This window comes from Gallinula chloropus (assembly GCF_964237585.1).
Source record: "Gallinula chloropus genome assembly, chromosome: 5".
Taxonomy (NCBI): domain Eukaryota; kingdom Metazoa; phylum Chordata; class Aves; order Gruiformes; family Rallidae; genus Gallinula; species Gallinula chloropus.
Genome location: NC_140090.1, coordinates 74310192 through 74327221, shown reverse-complemented (window position 1 = coordinate 74327221; position 17030 = coordinate 74310192). Strand labels below are relative to the sequence as shown.

The 17030-nt window shown below is 42.1% G+C and overlaps 1 protein-coding gene across 1 annotated transcript; it reads right to left on the bottom strand.

Annotated features, from left to right (window-relative positions):
- Positions 1–390: 390 nt before the first annotated feature.
- Positions 391–14921, bottom strand: LOC311192670 (pancreatic triacylglycerol lipase-like; the record flags this gene model as incomplete). Its single annotated transcript, XM_084265201.1, has 12 exons — positions 391–454; positions 1679–1846; positions 3493–3604; positions 4208–4337; positions 5442–5560; positions 6983–7102; positions 7344–7463; positions 9854–9962; positions 11001–11135; positions 13289–13414; positions 13948–14102; positions 14873–14921. 12 exons carry the CDS (start codon positions 14919–14921, stop codon positions 391–393), a joined length of 1407 nt encoding a protein of 468 aa, XP_084121327.1.
- Between the last annotated feature and the right edge of the window lie 2109 nt (positions 14922–17030).

The window sequence follows — 17030 nt, the reverse complement described above, 5'->3', positions numbered from 1 at the left end:
TTGGAAGGGACCTTGAGAGATCATCAGGAGTTCTCCACCTCATTTACTGTTGCATCTCTCGTGGGTAAATAAACTTGCAGCCTCATTTTATGACCGCTCACCCTCCTACCTCCTTTTCATTTTCATTTCACGGTGTCTCTGGGCTTAGCCTTCACTCTGAAATTATTTGAAACCAGGCTGTAATCAGGGGAATTTTTCAATGGGTTTTGGTTCCTTTGCTCCTAAAGCTACTCAAAAAATTCCACCTGTAGACAGTTGTCCACAGACACACACCTCCTCTGCCCCAAACCAGCAAAACCCTGCACCATCACCAGTATAACTGTGGCCTCCAGTGTTTCACACATGACTAGCTTTTATTGGTAGCAAGATTTTGGGCATCCATATGTGCCATTAGCAAGCAGTAAGAGTTTGCAGAACGTCCTCCCTCACCGTCTGGGAACCACAGAAATGGAATCTGAAGAAAACAAAAAGAAAACCTTCAGTTGTCAAGATCTTTTAAGATAATACCATTGGAAACAATGCTTCATCAGCCATGTGCTTTGTGAACTGGATCCAGACTTAGGAGCTCTGCTGAAAGGTAATGCTGTGGGGCTGTGGTCATTTCACCTTGCTTGAAACTGTTTCCATCTCCCATCTCTTTTAACTGATGGCACATAATTTTGTAGAGAGGTGGGTGATGGTCTCTTCAGCCAGGTGGCAGGAGATAGGACAAGGGGAAGTGGCACAAAGCTGTGCCAGGGCAGGGTCAGATTAGATGTTAGGAAAAAGTTCTTCCCTGAAAGAGTTGTGGGAATGTGGATCAGGCTGCCCAGGGAGGGGGTTGAGTCACCATCCCTGGATGTGTTTAAAAGATGAGTAGATGAAGTACTTAAGGATATGGTTTAGCATAGGACAGGAATGGTTGGACTCGATGATCTTGAAGGCCTTTTCCAACCTAGTCATTCTGTGATTTAAATCATCCAAAAATGTACTATACCTCCTCTTCTAGATACCCAATCATGGGTGGATGAAATACCATAACTGATCAAGCAAATCAGAGAGTCAAAATGTCCAAGAAAGTAAAGAAAACTGAATCAGCAAATCATGTCTATAATTTAAGCATCCAAGCCACCTTCCAAGAAGTCTACAAAAATCAGTTTTAGCCTGTTTCCCTTGACTTCGAATTTAGCCTTTTAAGTGCAGCTTCCAAATATTTGCCTTGATGAGTGGAAGGGTAGGCTTATTGTCACTGTTCGCTCCTGTCAAACATGATCTCAGGCACCGTCAGTATCAAGGGGAAACTTCTGTGTCCAAGCTGACATTAAGTCAGACATCCCAACACAAGCCTGGACACAGACAAACAGTTCTTGTGCACAGCAGGAGCTTGGCAAGAATGATGCTGTTAATCCAAGCCAGCTCTATTTTTTTTCTCTTTGCCCAAAGGGTCACACAGGAAGTTTTCTCTTCTGAAGCCTGTAAATATTTTTTCTTTGAAGCTATTTAAGGCCAAGGGCAGAAGTAGCAGTGAATTGAACTATGGATGAACAGTGTCTTGAAAGGAAGGAAATAAAAGGTTTTCCTGAGACTCTTTGAATGCTTTAAATAGCATTTCTTGTGGAAAGTGCTTTCACTCTGCATATAATTTTGTCACCCATCTTCCCAAGTAGCTTTGAAGATTTTTCACAACGGGTGTACTTACTCTTCTCCATTTTCTCCAGACTGTACTGTGATAGTTGCTGCTCCTAGTTTAGGAAAAGTTGGATTTATCCAATTGTTGTTCCAAAGAAATTTAACCTTTGTAACTGTTCCAATGTTAACTTCTGCATCGATGAAGCTTGTGTAGGTGTTGTCTGGTTGGAGGGTTCCCCTGTGGAATATAACATTTTATGGATGTGAAGCTTGCTTTAATTAATTAATATTAATTTAAAAGTCCTGTCAACTGATTGGCTGTGGTAACAAGTGAGTAGAAAAGTAGCAGAGGCACAGTATTTGGCTTAGGACAACATTATTGCTGATTTTCCAACATACTGAATGCCAAATCAGTGTTTGTCAGAGGGAGGAAAGGCAGGGAGGCATGACGTGCTGCACTCACACCTCACAATGAAATGAGGACGTGGTTACAGGACAGTCCCTGTGGGGAAGGCAGAGTTTGCTCTCTGTTGCTTTTCTGTGCACGTACAGGAATTATCCACTTAATGTTAATTAACTTATAAGATACAGATGCTGGATTTGTTTAGGATGGCCAGAAGAATTATCCAGCAGCTGCTCAGCCCACACTTGCAGCACCATGGCTGAGTCAAACGTGCATCTGCTCCTGGGTTGCCATAGCTTGTAATCTGGCTACTTATTTCACATCATATCAATGCAGCAAGGTGCAAGTGGCAGCGGTTTGAGCCTGGCATGGCTTCAGCTACTGCATCTTACTGAATAGGAGACAGTGCTTCTCTGGTCATCTCCTTTGTCCTCATGCTCTGCAGGGAAAGGGCTACTTCTTTAATCTCACCCCTACTGTAGGAACTCAGGTGACATTTGAACATGTGATGCCACCGCATAACTGTGGCTGTAGACGTGATGTGAAAGATACAAGGAGTGGGGGCAGATGCAGAAGACCCAGCAGAGGCATCCAAGAGAAACCTTTAAGTTTTAATAAGCTTCATGAGAACGACAGGGTATTATTCCTCCCCCTATCTTTGTGCTTTCTCATTTGTCTGCCTTCAGAGGAGGATGTTTACTTTCCTCCATATTACCAGGTTTGTGATACTGGAAGTAATGAGAGGCAGCACAAAATCCCTTTGTGTTGTGGCTTCTCTGCTGGATCTGCAGCGGTGCCTGCTATGGGAGAGCAAGATTTGCTGGGGAAAAAAAATAAGTTCACTTATTTTTTGCTGGCAGTGAACTTACTGGATAGCTAGAGAGGTCTGGAGTGCATGGCATGCAGGTGGAGTGATCCCTGGGGGTATCTGCTCATAGCAAACACCTACCCCAAGTGTAAAGACCTGAAGTCCTTCTTGAGGAAGTGGAAATGACATGGCTGTCAATATGCAAAGCCCAAAGAATGAAACCCACAGCAAAATGCCTTCTCCCCATTTGTCATTATTTCAATTATTTTGGTTGAAGCAAAGAAGAGAAATGCAAATAAACAAAACCACGTGAGGCAAGCAGGCAGCTCCAGTGCAAGCAGGTAGAGCTGTGACCCACAAAAAGCAGTAGTAAATCATGAGGTGGTTTTAGGAGCAGCATTTCCCAAGCCTGTGACAAACAAAGAGATCAGGACTCTGCTAGTATAGCTCCAGCAAGGCCTTGGGGGTGAAGCAAACAAGTGACACTAAATGCTAACATTATAAAACCCTTCCTCTAAACTTCTGCCTTCAAACCCAGAGTGAATTGTCACTGTGTTTACATTAGGAAGCTGTATCTGGGGGTAGAATGTGATGTGTAAAATGGGAGCAATTAAAACATAAACATTGAAAATAATAATTAAACATCTCAGGACTGAAGTTGCTTTGAACTTACTCGACAATCTGATGCTGCCTTGTGTTCCCACCGCTTCCGTACAGGGCAATATTTACATATCCTTTTACTTTACTCCTTCCAGAAAGGGTCACAGTTACCTTGTACCTCCAAACTACACAGAAGAAATACCGTAAGTAAGAGGAAGAAACAGCCCTCAAAATACCAAGTGGTTTTTTGGTCTTGTATTTAAAAGAAAAGGAAGATTATCAATGCCTTTCACTCTCAGCTCAAGGCTGTCTGGGTTAAAAAGGCTTAAAAGCCAGTCATCTGGTCCATCCACTCCTCAAAGCAGGGCCAGGTACCATTGGCTTGCTCTTGGCCTTCATCAAATGGAATTTTGAATGTCTCCAAAAGTAGAGATTTTTCAGCTTCTCTGGGCCCCTCTTCCTGCATTTAGCCACTATCATTGTCCCAGTAATTTTCATACTATTTAATAAGAAAGAAATTCATTTGCTGCAACTCATTTTTCCTTGTGCCTTGTAGTGAAGCCCTTTAAACATCTCAATGACCTCCACTAGACTCTAATCTGTCAACATCTCCCTTGTACTTGCAAGCCCCAAACTGGACAGCAATATTGGAGCAAAAGAGGAAAAGGCATGAAGGACTGAAGAGCCATTGCCCTGCTATGAGATCTGGTAAATTAATTGCAGAACAGGAAAATAAAAAGGTTTGTTTACAAGGAGTAGGTAGCGATGGAAGCAATGGAAACACTCACGAGCAAAATCCTTGGCCTCTCCAGTGTTCAGGTAAAGTTTTGTAAAGTCATTTTTAATTTTCCCTTTGAATTTATCTGCAAAGTGACCCATGTTTGGGCATCCCTCTTTTGGGCACGGGAAACAGACGTCCTGGTGTAAACAAATATATCTCTTAATAAAAGTAACCAGCCAGCCAGGGAAAATACATATATATATATATATATATATAATTAGTCATAGTACTGGACCTGTGGCACAGCAGCAACAAATTTCAAGTAATCCTTACTGTGACTTGAGAAAGAAAATAGCAACTCATCAGCTTTGTCAAAGGTTCTGATTTTTCAGGGATCAGTATACTTTCTTGTGTCATCTAGCTCATTCCAGCTATATCAATGACCCCCTTGAATAGTCTTGAATTGGAGCAGGGAGGAGGACATGGCCTTCCCAGCAACTGATGAGAAAGAATGTCGTCTTATACCTTCAGCTGGGTAAAGAAAGGCTTTGTCTTGAAAAAAAAAAAGCTCATTTTTGTCCTGAAAGCAACTTTCACTACAGTGATAGAAGCAGGTAGACACCCTTTCCCAGTGTGATCTGAGAAGTGTGATCTCTATCACCTGCCCAGAATGTGTTCTCAATACACTAAGGTCCATGTGAGTAAATACAGAAGTTGATACCTCTGTGCTGCCTGGAGGAAATGAAGAACCTGCTACCTCCCGGCTAGTCTTAGGCTGTAGTTCCAGATCTCCCAGTTAGGGAGAGGGAAGGACTTCCTGACCTAATCCCTGAGGCCATCTTGAGCAACCAAAGTACTTTGACCATGGGCTGACCCCATCAGGTCATCACATATTATTTTACTTCTTGGTTTTTTGAGGAAAAAAAACAACAAACACTTAAGTGAGGTCTGAAAGCTGTTGCACTACAGGATTCTACTGATTGCTGATTGATAAATATATTTGATGATTACAGGGACAGTCTCTCCTCTTCATGTCTTCCCCAGCTGGATGCCATAGAGCAGGCTGGGGAAGCCCTAGTAATACCTCAGGACTGTCACAGCAGCACAGAACCACAGATGTCCCTGGTTTGTGGTTGCCTTTTCCTACTTTGACACGTCAGCTGCATGAGCTATAGTGCTTTAGGGTGTTGGATGCTTCTCTTACATATGCCCTTGCTGGGTGGAAGGAACCAATTCCAGATGTATAGATGAGAGCCTATATTTTTGGTACAGTCCATCCTGAAGCTATGACAAATACTTACTGTTCCAAAAACATCGTATGAAGGACAAGAATAGCCTAGAAATCCATCAGGGTAGATAATACTGTCAGAGTAATACTTGTAACTCCGCAAATGATTGCAAGCCACAAAGTCCCGAGTTCCTGTGGAAAGATGCTCCAGGTTAGTTCTCCCTTTCTGTTATTCCAGGAAAGATACTGGCAGGGCCTTTGCCACGCCATTGGGGTGCATCATTCCCCCTCAAAAGCCCCCTCACAATTCTTGGAGTAGCAAAGGTAAGGCTGGAAGCTCGCTTTTGCAATGAACTGATTGATGATGCTCTGAAGAACGTCACTGACTCAACAGGTACAGACAGCAACCTAGAAATGCTTCGTGAGCCCAGCCCCTGCCCTCCTCTCCCCTCGCAAACACTTATTCAAGTAAGCTGACCGAGTTTCACAATAGAACCCAAAACTCCAGGAAGCAGATCTTTTGTAGGCAACAGCTGCATTACCATAACAAAAGAAACCCAAAAAACAAGTCTTTAACAGCGAACTTCCCAAGGCAGTGACGATTTGCTCCAGCTGAGGACTTCAAAACAAAATTATTATTATTTGGAGAGTGCTTAAGGAAGGGAGACTCTTAAAATTAAAATAATGAATATATTATTTTCTTTTGTGCTGCCTTTATTTTCCTGACTTTAGGTGAAAAAGAAGATCGTATACAACACAGTTATTTCTTTGTGCTTTAATTCCCCACTATTGATAACAAATTTACTCTGTTTAAAAAAAAAAAAAGAAGAAAAAATGTCTCCAGCTGCATTGAATAAGACCTGGAGTAAAAAGCTGGTTATCACTAATAAGTTCATGGATTCCTAGGTGTTTGCAGCAATATAAGAGATAGTTTGGGTAATATTCTGAAATATCTCTACTGCAGAAATATTGGGGTTTGGGGTTTTTTTTTGTTGCTGTTGTGTTTTTTTAAAATATCATGTGCAATTTAACTTTATTAACATGGAAATTTTCTAACCTCAGGCTTTCATTAGAGCCACGTAAAACAAGGAGGAACAGCACATTTGAAAGGCTGCCTGCCAATCTTTTGCTTTAGCCCACTAAAAATAGACACAATGACATTGTTTCCATGCAAGCCACATTGTCAGAGGTAATAAAAAAAATAAAGCCCGATTGTTCTATGTCAGCAGAAAAGCAGCTGAAGATCCCCTAACAAGTAGCTGTGAGCATCCCAGCCCTGCCCCACCCAGTACTGCTGCTGGGCAACGACACAGAAACAAAGCAAAATGTGTTCTGCTACAGACCGTCCCAAGTTTTGGCACAGCTTCAGTAGGGTTTGTTTCTGCTGTTAGATACTTTAGAGGAAGCCTATTTTTCCAGAAGTAAGTGCCTTGCCTTGTTTATTTTCCAGTAAGCAAATGGGGCATATTAACAGTTCCACCCCCTCGCAGCTGCCATTGCTCATGGACACACCAAAAACTGATGCAAAACACCTGAGTTAAAAGTTAAGTGGTTAGGCTGTGTGTGGGGAGGGGAGTGTGACCTCTCCCTGAGTTTGTAATGGAATCAACTCACCTTCCCAGATGCCATCGAGGTCCACGATCTGTGAAATAGGGTTCTTCTCACACCCTGGCATTTGCTTCCCTCCGTTGGGATAAAAGTCAAGGTGTCCTATAGCTGGGCCCATGCCAAATCCTGAAGGGTTCAAAACAGGGGTAAGTGTGTTTTAAATAAGTATTGTCTCATGCCTATAGCTTCTGTCTTGAACTTTGTCTGTGCTTGGTGTTTTAGGCTGTGAGCTGTTAGTGACTAGTGTGGAGTGTTTGCTCTGTGGCTGCACAACAGGCAGCGTGACTGAGTCTCGAGCAATGATGTGGATATTGGTGTCACAGGACATAAAGAGTTTAGTATCAGTACAGTAGAGGAGAATGCTTACCTAAATTAGGGATTGTGGGAGCCGAATCTGTGTGGATAACATCAACAAACTCTGCATCAGATTTATCCAGTCTGACTTCTATTGGAGTGCCTTGAAAATAAGGTTGAGCGGGGTCCAGTCCTGAAAGAAAAAGACCAGTGTTGTGTATGGATAAAGAGATACAGAACTATCATTTTCTATAACTCCATGTTTGTGTATTATGAATATCACACATATATAGTCACCTATAGTTCCTTATATCTGTGTAGCATAAGCATCAAGAGAACAATGATGTATGCTCTTATCAAATACTTTTTCCTCTCAGGAAGGAGAAAGGGTTACCTCTGTGAAACCTATTAAACTTTCCTGATTGGCATCAATGGTGGAATCCAACACTGGGATTTTATTTTTTTTAATTGAGCTTCTCTTCAGTAATGTTGCCCAAATTAAGGCTGCTGTGTTTGCATCACATATAATGATCTGTGCGTGTGGTTCTAGAGTGTCTTGTTTGAGAGTACTCAAACAGGAATTGATGCTGATGGTACTGACTGTGTTTGGAGGTGCTGTAACCAGACTGCCTACTTCTGGCTTAGGTCAGATTTTGGAAAAAACATCTAGTTTTGAAGTGACATCTTTGCTTTTGATCCTAGCAGAAAACAAAATTCATGTGTTTCCCAGTGTTGCAGCAATTTTAAGAGCTTATGAAGTCTTGCAAAGAGCACAGTTTGTGCTACTTTGCATTTGCATCTCTTGTCCCTGGGCAGCAGACTGGTTTTGCTTTTAGACTGAATTTTCTAGTCCAAGGTTCACCAAGTCTGAAATCCCTGAGGAAAAGTAAAAACTGAAAAGGGCTGTGTTGATAATATCCAAAACTGCCTCTCTGTAGGAGAGGTCATTCTGCTTAATGTATGCTGCCCTTGGCACTGCCTGCATTGCGAATAAGGAGATGGAGCCTATAGCTTTAATCTCTGGAAGTGCTGAGCATGTTAAAAAAGCTGTTAACAAATGCAGACTGCAGGGTGAGCTACTTGTATTTTGAGAAAGGAGAGGTCTGATCACAAGTTTAGCTGATACCTCTCTTCAGTTTTGCTCCCTGGGAGAGCATCAGAGGCTTTAAAATATTTCACGCAGCAGCTCTGCTTGGTGAGGTCTCTGGGATGTTTAGATGTGTTTTGTTGGGTTTTTTTAAAAGAAATTAATTCATATTGCAATAAATACACCTATTTGATTGCTGTTTGCCTTTATAAAGAGGCAAATAATTTAAGAAAGATGAGAGCTATCCATGAAGAACAGTTAGGGATGCAGCAAATGGTTCTGTGGTGGCTGTCACACTGATGCTCCTGGGCAGAGGGCTGAGAGCCTGTGCTTCCACAGAGTTTCTCTGCCTCCCAGCCATACGTGTTTTCATCACCTAAGTGTTGCAAAATGGTTGTTTCCAGAGTTATTTGCTCTCTAGTAAGTAATATAGGTAGTAGGGGGATGGTTGGATTAGGTGACCTCAGAGGTCTTTTCCAACCTTAATGATTCTGTGATTCTTGGCGTGGGTAGAGAGCAGATCACAAGCCAAAGGATGCTGAAAAGTGCCATTGGGTCAAAGGGAAGATGAAATACTTCTGGACAGTAGTCACAGAGGTTTGATCTGTTCTATCTTGCAAGACACAGACACTACGGGGACCAGGATGTCCAGAGTCAGTATGTTCAGGGCTACATGTGGGTGGCTACAAACCAAACCAGAACCAGCAATGCCTGCTTAGAAAGAACTGAGCAGGAATACCTGGCTCAACAGTAGCAAGTGGCTTCCTCCCTTTCCCAGAGCATGGATATGTGCCTTGCAACAGGGAAAGACAGCAGAGCAATTAGGTGCCAGCAAAGCAAAACCTCAATCATTACACATGACTGAAAATTAAGATAACAACATTTATTCCTTAGAAATGCCTAAACTCTGAAGCAGTGGCTGATGTTTTGTATCAGTTGTGTGGCTGTGGAACAGCTCAGGCTTGTGAAATATGAAAACATCAGGAGAAAAGCTGCTAGGATAAGGAAGGTAGGGATTGTTCTCCTGGTCCAGGTTAGTGTTGGACAAATCCTTATGAAGAACAATCATGGCAGCTCAAGCTGACTCTGTTTGCACTTTGGTTACTGTGAGTTTGTTTTTAGCAGAGAAAATATCGTTATGTTACAGCATTGCTCCAGGCTAGCCCTTGTGTGGGTGTGACTCTGCTAGGCTGAAGGACCAGAAAGCAAGGTCTGTATGGATTGCTATGACCATTAACATGTATCAAGCCTTCCCTTTGCTGTGTGAACCTGCACAGGCAAAACAATCCTGGCAATGGTGGTTTTCCCACTCTTACCAGGGGACACTGCTCCTGGGTGTGCTGTGAGGAAAGGTTAAGTTCTCTTGTGCCTGAATTGCCCTGACTGAACTACAGCCTGTGGTTGGATATGGTTGTGAGAGAAAATGAAGAGCAATGGTGTCTTTTGTTAAGCAGTGGTGTCTTTTGTGTGAGCTGGGACTTAACTCACCCACTTACCAGTTATTCTTCCAATCCCCGAACGCCTCCTGCCAGCCTCACCAGCAGCGTGTGCTCCAAGGCTGTGGCCAATTATGTGAACGTTGGCTGGAGAGTACCCATATTCTTCCTGAGGAAATAGCAATATACAAAATAACTATGTCTGCTTTCAGCAGCAGTAGGGAAGAGTAAAAAGGGCCTGAAAAACTACCTCTAATTTGACTATAGACTAGGAACTCCTGTAGGATTTCAGCATCTCTTCACCAGTTTATGTTCAAGATGCAGATTTTTCAAAACTCCTTATTCTGGTGCTACCCTCACTTGGAAGCTGTCAGTGCTCCAGACAGCTCTGTCAACAGAGTCCTGAGAGGCTAGGTATGCATTTTATGTCCTAGACTCAAGCATCCTGTGAATCTTATGAGATTCAAACAGGCAAGAACTCATAGTTACACTGGTCTGGTCAGGTGCCATGTGCTGCTGGAGGAGGACAAGGAGAGATGTCTTCAGCTTTTCAGGACAGCAATTTGGTGTCTGCAATGCAGACATAGAGAGTGAGACGTGGGTCAGAGCAATTGTAGACCCAGTGTGCTATTTATTTAAGTGAGTTATTATAGTTGTTCTACAGGAAATGTGTGTTGAAAACACTTAGATTAAAAGAAGGCTTCAAACCAAGCATTGCTTCCCATGGGAAGCTGGCTAAGAGGGGGCACACAACACCTCCTGTAGATTTAGGCACTGCACAGTCACTGTCCCCTGAAGCAGCTGCATGGGCTGCATGTTCCAGGAGCTGCTGCTCAGCAGAAAGCAGTTATCCTCCAGCTGCTGGCTGGGTTTGTGGTGCTCTTAGGAGCCTCTTGGTGGGCTTTATCTCCATGAAAAGCCCGTGTCTATTATCTCTGCATATTTAAAACTACACACCACTTAACATCAAATATTCCATAGATGTTAACAGATGGGGGCACTACAGGGATGTCTTGTAGAACTTCACATCCCAATGTTGGCTAACCCTGTTGTGGTGTAGCTCTCCAACTTAAAACCCCCCAAAGAAGTCTGCTTTCAGCACAACTACCAACATGATCACTGCATAGAAGAAAGTGTTTTCTGCTGGTTACATTCACGTTCATGCAAGTTCCCGAATCATATTTCTTTATGAGCAGAAGGTTCTTACCATAAGAACGTTTATAAAATAAGCTATTTCGGCGCCCACGACACGGACGTTGTTTGATGCCTGGGTGTACTGACATCTCGCACCTCTCTTCCAGTTTATGCAGATGCAGTTCACATCTTCCACACTAAGCATCCTCTGTTTTGTAAAACAAAAGGAGAAACCAAAGTGCCCCACGGTAAATATAGCCTGGAATTGATTTGTGTTGCTTATTACAGCTCAACTCATGAACGGTGCTGAGCTTGTGTGAGAACATTTTAAGAACCAAAACCTTAGTGTATGTATGTGGCTGTGCCTGCTCACAGCACATGGGTGCTCGTGCAGTGCTGAAATAAGGACACAGTATTGAACTAGAGTCTGTAGTAATGACCATATAATTTCAAATTCCCGTAGCAGTGTTGTTTGTAGAAGGCAAAACAGTATTCTGATACCTTGAATTTCAATCAAACTTTGTATGCAACGCTACACAAGAGCTCTACTCATGAACTGATTCAATCAAGTGACTTAAAAGTACTGCTTTAATTTGAATTAAATTAGAATTATATCTTTGATAAAAATCAGGGGTGTTTTTCTGATACAGATTTGTAAGAAAGTGTCTGGTTTTATAGAACAGTGCATAAGTTTCAGGTTTCACTGAACATTCATTTTAGATTTATGGCTTTATTTCTGAATATGCATATACAGGCAGATATGTTATTGTCTGCCACAGAATATAAAGCTTTGCTTTTCTCCTCTCAGCTGGATTGTTTGGCTAAGTGTATTTTGCTTTAGAAGCTTTGGTATAGTTACTCTTTTTTTTTCCCTTTATGCTCAGATATTATAAAGCATCCAAAACCAAGTTACAACTGGCAGAGGACAAAAAAAGCAATAGAATTGTCTGTGGGTATGTTAGAAGTGATAAAAGTAAATGTGTGGTAGGATTATTTCTTAATGGCAAGGAAAGTAAATAACAGATAAACACGGGAGAGCTGATGTATTCACAGTCCCATTTGCTCCACTCTTACTGAAAAGATTCACTGAGACCTATTTTATTTATTTTTTTTAAATAAATTGGAGTACTGTGATAAAACACTGGCCACTGTAATAGAGAAAGGATGTAAAGATTTATCTTGTGCTTCTACATCCTTGTGAAAATTGATCAAAAGGATTTAAGGGACTAGTTGAAGCAAAATGTGGGCTGTCTTGCAGATCACAAATCCCTATTTTAAGAGAGGAAAATAGGAGATTGAAAACTATAAAAAAATCAATCTGCAGCTGATATTTCAAACAAATTATTGACTAACAAATCCAGCAGTCATTGCTCAAAGTTAATGAAGTGATAATCAATGTATATTTATTTTTAAATGAGAAACTACAAATAAATTGAGTTTTTTAACCAAGTATCAGGGAAGCAGGTAACAATAGGGATGCAATAAATGTGAAATACCTTGATTTCAGTGGCTTTTCACGTTGTTTCCCACAAGTAAAATGGGAACATAGAATCTCAACAAAACTGTAGCTGTGTGACTATCTAGTTGGAAAACTATCTGAAAAATGTCATATACCATAAGCTGGTGTTCTGCTCTGTGCTGTGACTAGTAGCTTTCATTAGCTACAGCTGCCACAGACAGTGTGTTTATGAGATTTGGGAAGACCTCAAGCTGAAATTGCAACTTTGTACGTGGACCGGATTAGGAATTAATTTAGGGAATTAGCACAAAAATCAATAAAGCAGAGTGCTTTTCTTCATTCACTGCTCATAGCAAGTCCTAGGCTGAGAGCTTAGTTCGGGATGATTCCCATGAGGTCTTTTCAGGATTGAGGGATTTCTATAGCTTCATTGCTTCTGTTAATGGTCAGCATGTGTCTTCAGTCTCCAGCACCCATGTGGCAGCCCATACTTTCATGATGGGCTTTCTACCTCTAGAAACCTGACTCTTGTCTGGAGAGATGTGATACAGTAGTTAGGAGTCTGCTGTTATTTCTGGAATTGCTCCAGTTCCTAAGCAGTTCTTGCTACAGGATTGGCATTGTTTTTCCCAAGAAACAGGACTCTTACTGAACCACATCCTGTTGTCATTCACTTCACTAAGGAGAATGTGAATGCATTTTACTTTATGCTTTTCCTCAAGGAGCAGGGCTGCATATTGAAGTGGGTAATGATTTGAAAATGTGACCTCATTTCCCTTCTTACCACACCAAGTACAGCAACAGAAATTGATTAGAAATAGCGAAAATAGACAATCTAGGACTGTGTCTATAAATGCATATTAAGGAACTTCACAGGCACAGGATTTCCCTGCGGTACCTACCTTGCACATGTCTGACAGCCAGTTTTCTTCTCCATCGTCTACAAATCCATGTACAATAAATCTGGTCATCCTACTTGCATTAAAATTTGAGTTCTCAATTGTTGAGGCATCAACTGCAGAGATTTCCTGTTGTAGATATTAAATGAACAAACATTTAAATCTGCTTTTTGTAAATAGTTAAACAGAATTGTAAAGACCTGAACTATGCACATCTGAACAGGTGTTTAGAAGTCATGTAATGTTAAACTCCTCTACAAGTGTTCACATGGCTATGGCTTAAGGTCTGTATCTCCATTCAAAGCAAGCTTTGACATGTATGTTAGAGCAGCCAAGACTTTACTTCTAATGTGTTTTCATCTTATCTGTGGGAAATTACCCAGTGATTTAAAAAATGCCATCTCCCAGTGGCCTTAGAGAGACCACAGTGGAGCGCTGCTTTGTGGGGACTGGAGGAGAGCTCTGACCAAAGACCCTGCTAAGGAGCTGGAAAATGTTGTCTCTTGAATAAAGTGGAGGTTTGGCCATTTCTAACACTTCAGGAAGACAGCTGGAGTCTGTGGGCTTTGTTGTGGGGGTTTTTTGGGTGGTTTGTTTTTTTTTTTTTTTCTCTTTTCTTTCTGCATGTGATTTACTAATGTTTAAACCACAATAGTTCTTACTTGAAAGTCGGTAGGATTTTCTCTCGTGTACAGGAGGAAGTGGATGTCTATCTTTTCTGGATCCCAGGGTAATTTATAGATTGGTCTTTCTACAGTCCCAGACCATGGTATGTCATCTGAGAAACATCCAAGCCTATCATAGCAAACTTCTTCGCCTGGAGCACACAGATCAGATCAATGATATGTAAATGAGTAAAGTAATGGAGCAGGCTAATAATAACTCATAGCATCTTCTCTCTGAAGGTTTCTAGAAAAAACTATGATTTACAGAAAGTAAAGAGCAGCTTCCCCCCTCTCAGAAATTCGAGGGCTACAGTTTGCCCAAGGAAAGAAGCCACTCTTGCTCATCAACAAAGTAGTCAGTGGAGTTCCTTCCTGGGTGTTACATACCATACCTTGAGTGTCCTTTCCCAGCTGTTTTGCTGAAGCCAAAGATGGCTGCTGGGATTCTCCTAATATCAAACCAAGCTATTGCAAGTATATCAAGCCAAGATATTGCAAATAATCAGCAATAGCTTGAGATGGTGCTGAACAGCTGACCACACTACACAAGCCAGTGGCTTCTGATGAATATAAAACTGTCCCCTCATTAGGCTGCCTCCACCCATCCTCTGTTTCTGGCTTTTTATTCATTTCCATCACTGAAGAAGAGTACAACAAATAATTTCCTAAGCTCTGTAGAGCAATATCTTTGCGCTGAGATGGAAAACGCCAGCAATTCTTGCATGGTCATAGGGTGGGATTTGCAGACTGCAGAAGAGGAAAGGCAACACACCTGCACTCACACACTCGTCTCACCATTCTTGTATAGGAAAGTGAACCACATAACCTCAGTCAGTAAGTCTTAAGGCACCAGAGTGTAGAATACACCAGACAAAATATAACAGCATAAAAGGCTATATAAATACCAACCCCATGTGCTTACCTTCTGCTGTGCTGAGCAGAAATAGTGCAAGTATCCAAATTCCAAGCATCTGGAACAGTAGAAAAAAGAAGCAGCTAGGATTTGCTAACCTGCTTGTTTAGCAAGCACACTTAGCTTTCTGGTGCTGAACTTCATCTGGGTGAGATGGGTGCTGTGGCTATCTCCTCTGCAACATGTATCAGGGACTACTGCATACGTGAAACCTATGAGTCAGCTTTCTGTTTGCACACTCCACAAGAGATTGTGGGGCTCTAGTAAGGCACAGCTTAAATCCAGAGTGATTTTTAATCCTGTTGCAGCTACTCTTCTAGTCAGATGGATTGTAGCTACTTTAGAACTACTGTAAGGATGCCTGTGTGTGCTGCCATGCCCCTCATTCCACTGTTTCTTGGGAAGCCATAAAGCTGACAAGGTGAAAGAAAACCCCCAAAACCTGAACTACTTACAATGCAGCCTTGAAGCTCCATGCACTAATGTGCAAACTTTGCATGTACTTTTTATAGTCTGCTTTATCCTTGGAAACATTCCCAGAAAGATAGGAAGATTTATTTCAGGTTATAGTCCATAGCTAAGCTGGAAAACAACTTTAATGGTTGGTTTCTCTGAAAATTCCCAAATCCATGGGCATGGATTGCTTGAATTTATGTGCTGGAGCCCAGAATAGGATTGGAGCTCCAGAGGTAGGGTAATTCCCAGGTAGCAACACATCAGGAGTGGGACATTAAAGAGAATTATGTGGATCTGTGTGGCAGTGCATGTAGGGGTGTTTCTTGGCTGGGAAGGCTTTTGAATTTTTGTTGTGTAGTCAGGATGTAGGGGGTCTACCTGGGGGGTGGTTTGTAGGGAGCAACACCGTTTTTAAGTCACAGAATCACAGGGTTTGGAAGGGACCTCTGGAGATTTACTCCAGCTCCCCCACCAGAGAAGGATCACCTACCCTCCCTTGCTCTGCATCGAGTCAATTTGCATGTGGAATGCTTCAGTGCTTCTGGGTCTTTCGTGCCTATTTCCTGACATGAACTCAGTTTGGTGAAGCTTTATCTCTTTAGAAAACTTCTTTGTGAGCCTGATATGCTATTGGGTTTGTTTTCTTCATAGTAAGAGTCTCACTTTTTTCTGGTGTCTCTTTCATTTCCCTGTTAGAATAAATAGATGTAGAAGGTCATTTGTTTATCTGTTTGGATCCTTTCTATCCTACCCATATAATCCAAGTTTTGAAAAAGCCCTTGTCCAAGTGATGAGTTGAGAGTAAACATGCTGGCAATGTATGCAAATATCATACATAGAATTCCCCTGGTCGCTGTGACCTGTAGCAATGTTACAGAGCTCAGTAGGTTATTCTGCTAGAGACCTCAGCTAAAAGGTGCAAAACCAGCCTGTGCAAACAAACAGGACCAAGTCTGGGAACCTCTTGGTCCCGTTCATCTCTTGGAGAGGGCTGTAAGTGATCTCAAGGTGAAATGAGACCTTGGGTAACTCTTCACCTAGAAAGCTTTGTTATGCTTGCTGCCCGTGGCCACGTCTCTTTGCAGAGTTGACCTTTGCTAATCTCTGCCTCTGGGAACCATCAAACATATGCCAGCTGTGTGCATAGGTATTACACTGCTATCGTCCATCCCGGGGGGGTTATTTCTTTGGATAGTAGTGAAGCTTTTAGTTTTTCCAAAATACAACCTTTGATGTTAGTTTAGAGCTCCATGCTCCCATATTTAATTGAAGTTTGCCAGTGTGGTCCAATCAGTTATACAGGAGAATCAGAACATGCCCTAGTAAGCTGCTAAGTTTTAACAACTTCAAAACAAGGGGGCAACAGTCTTCCTCATTCAATCTGAGAGCTGGTGGAAGTTATTTGAGTTAAGTTTTTATCATAGTTAGTGGTATGGTCTGGGCAGACTGAATAACTAACCAGTTCCTTAGGGCATGGTTGGAGAGGTTTCATCTGCTCGCTTCTCCTTTGGGACGGAGTGCTGGGACACATGTCCCTCAGTCCAATGCAGGCTGCTCTCTGTGCCTGGAGGGGCTGTCCTGATTCTTGCAGCCTCACAGTCAGGGGTTGTTGGAAGACAGACTGCTTTTGATAAAGGAAGTGACAAATAAAGACCCAGCTGTGTTTCTCCAGTTCTGAAGAAGCCGTAGTCTGGAGAGGACTGGAATTCTG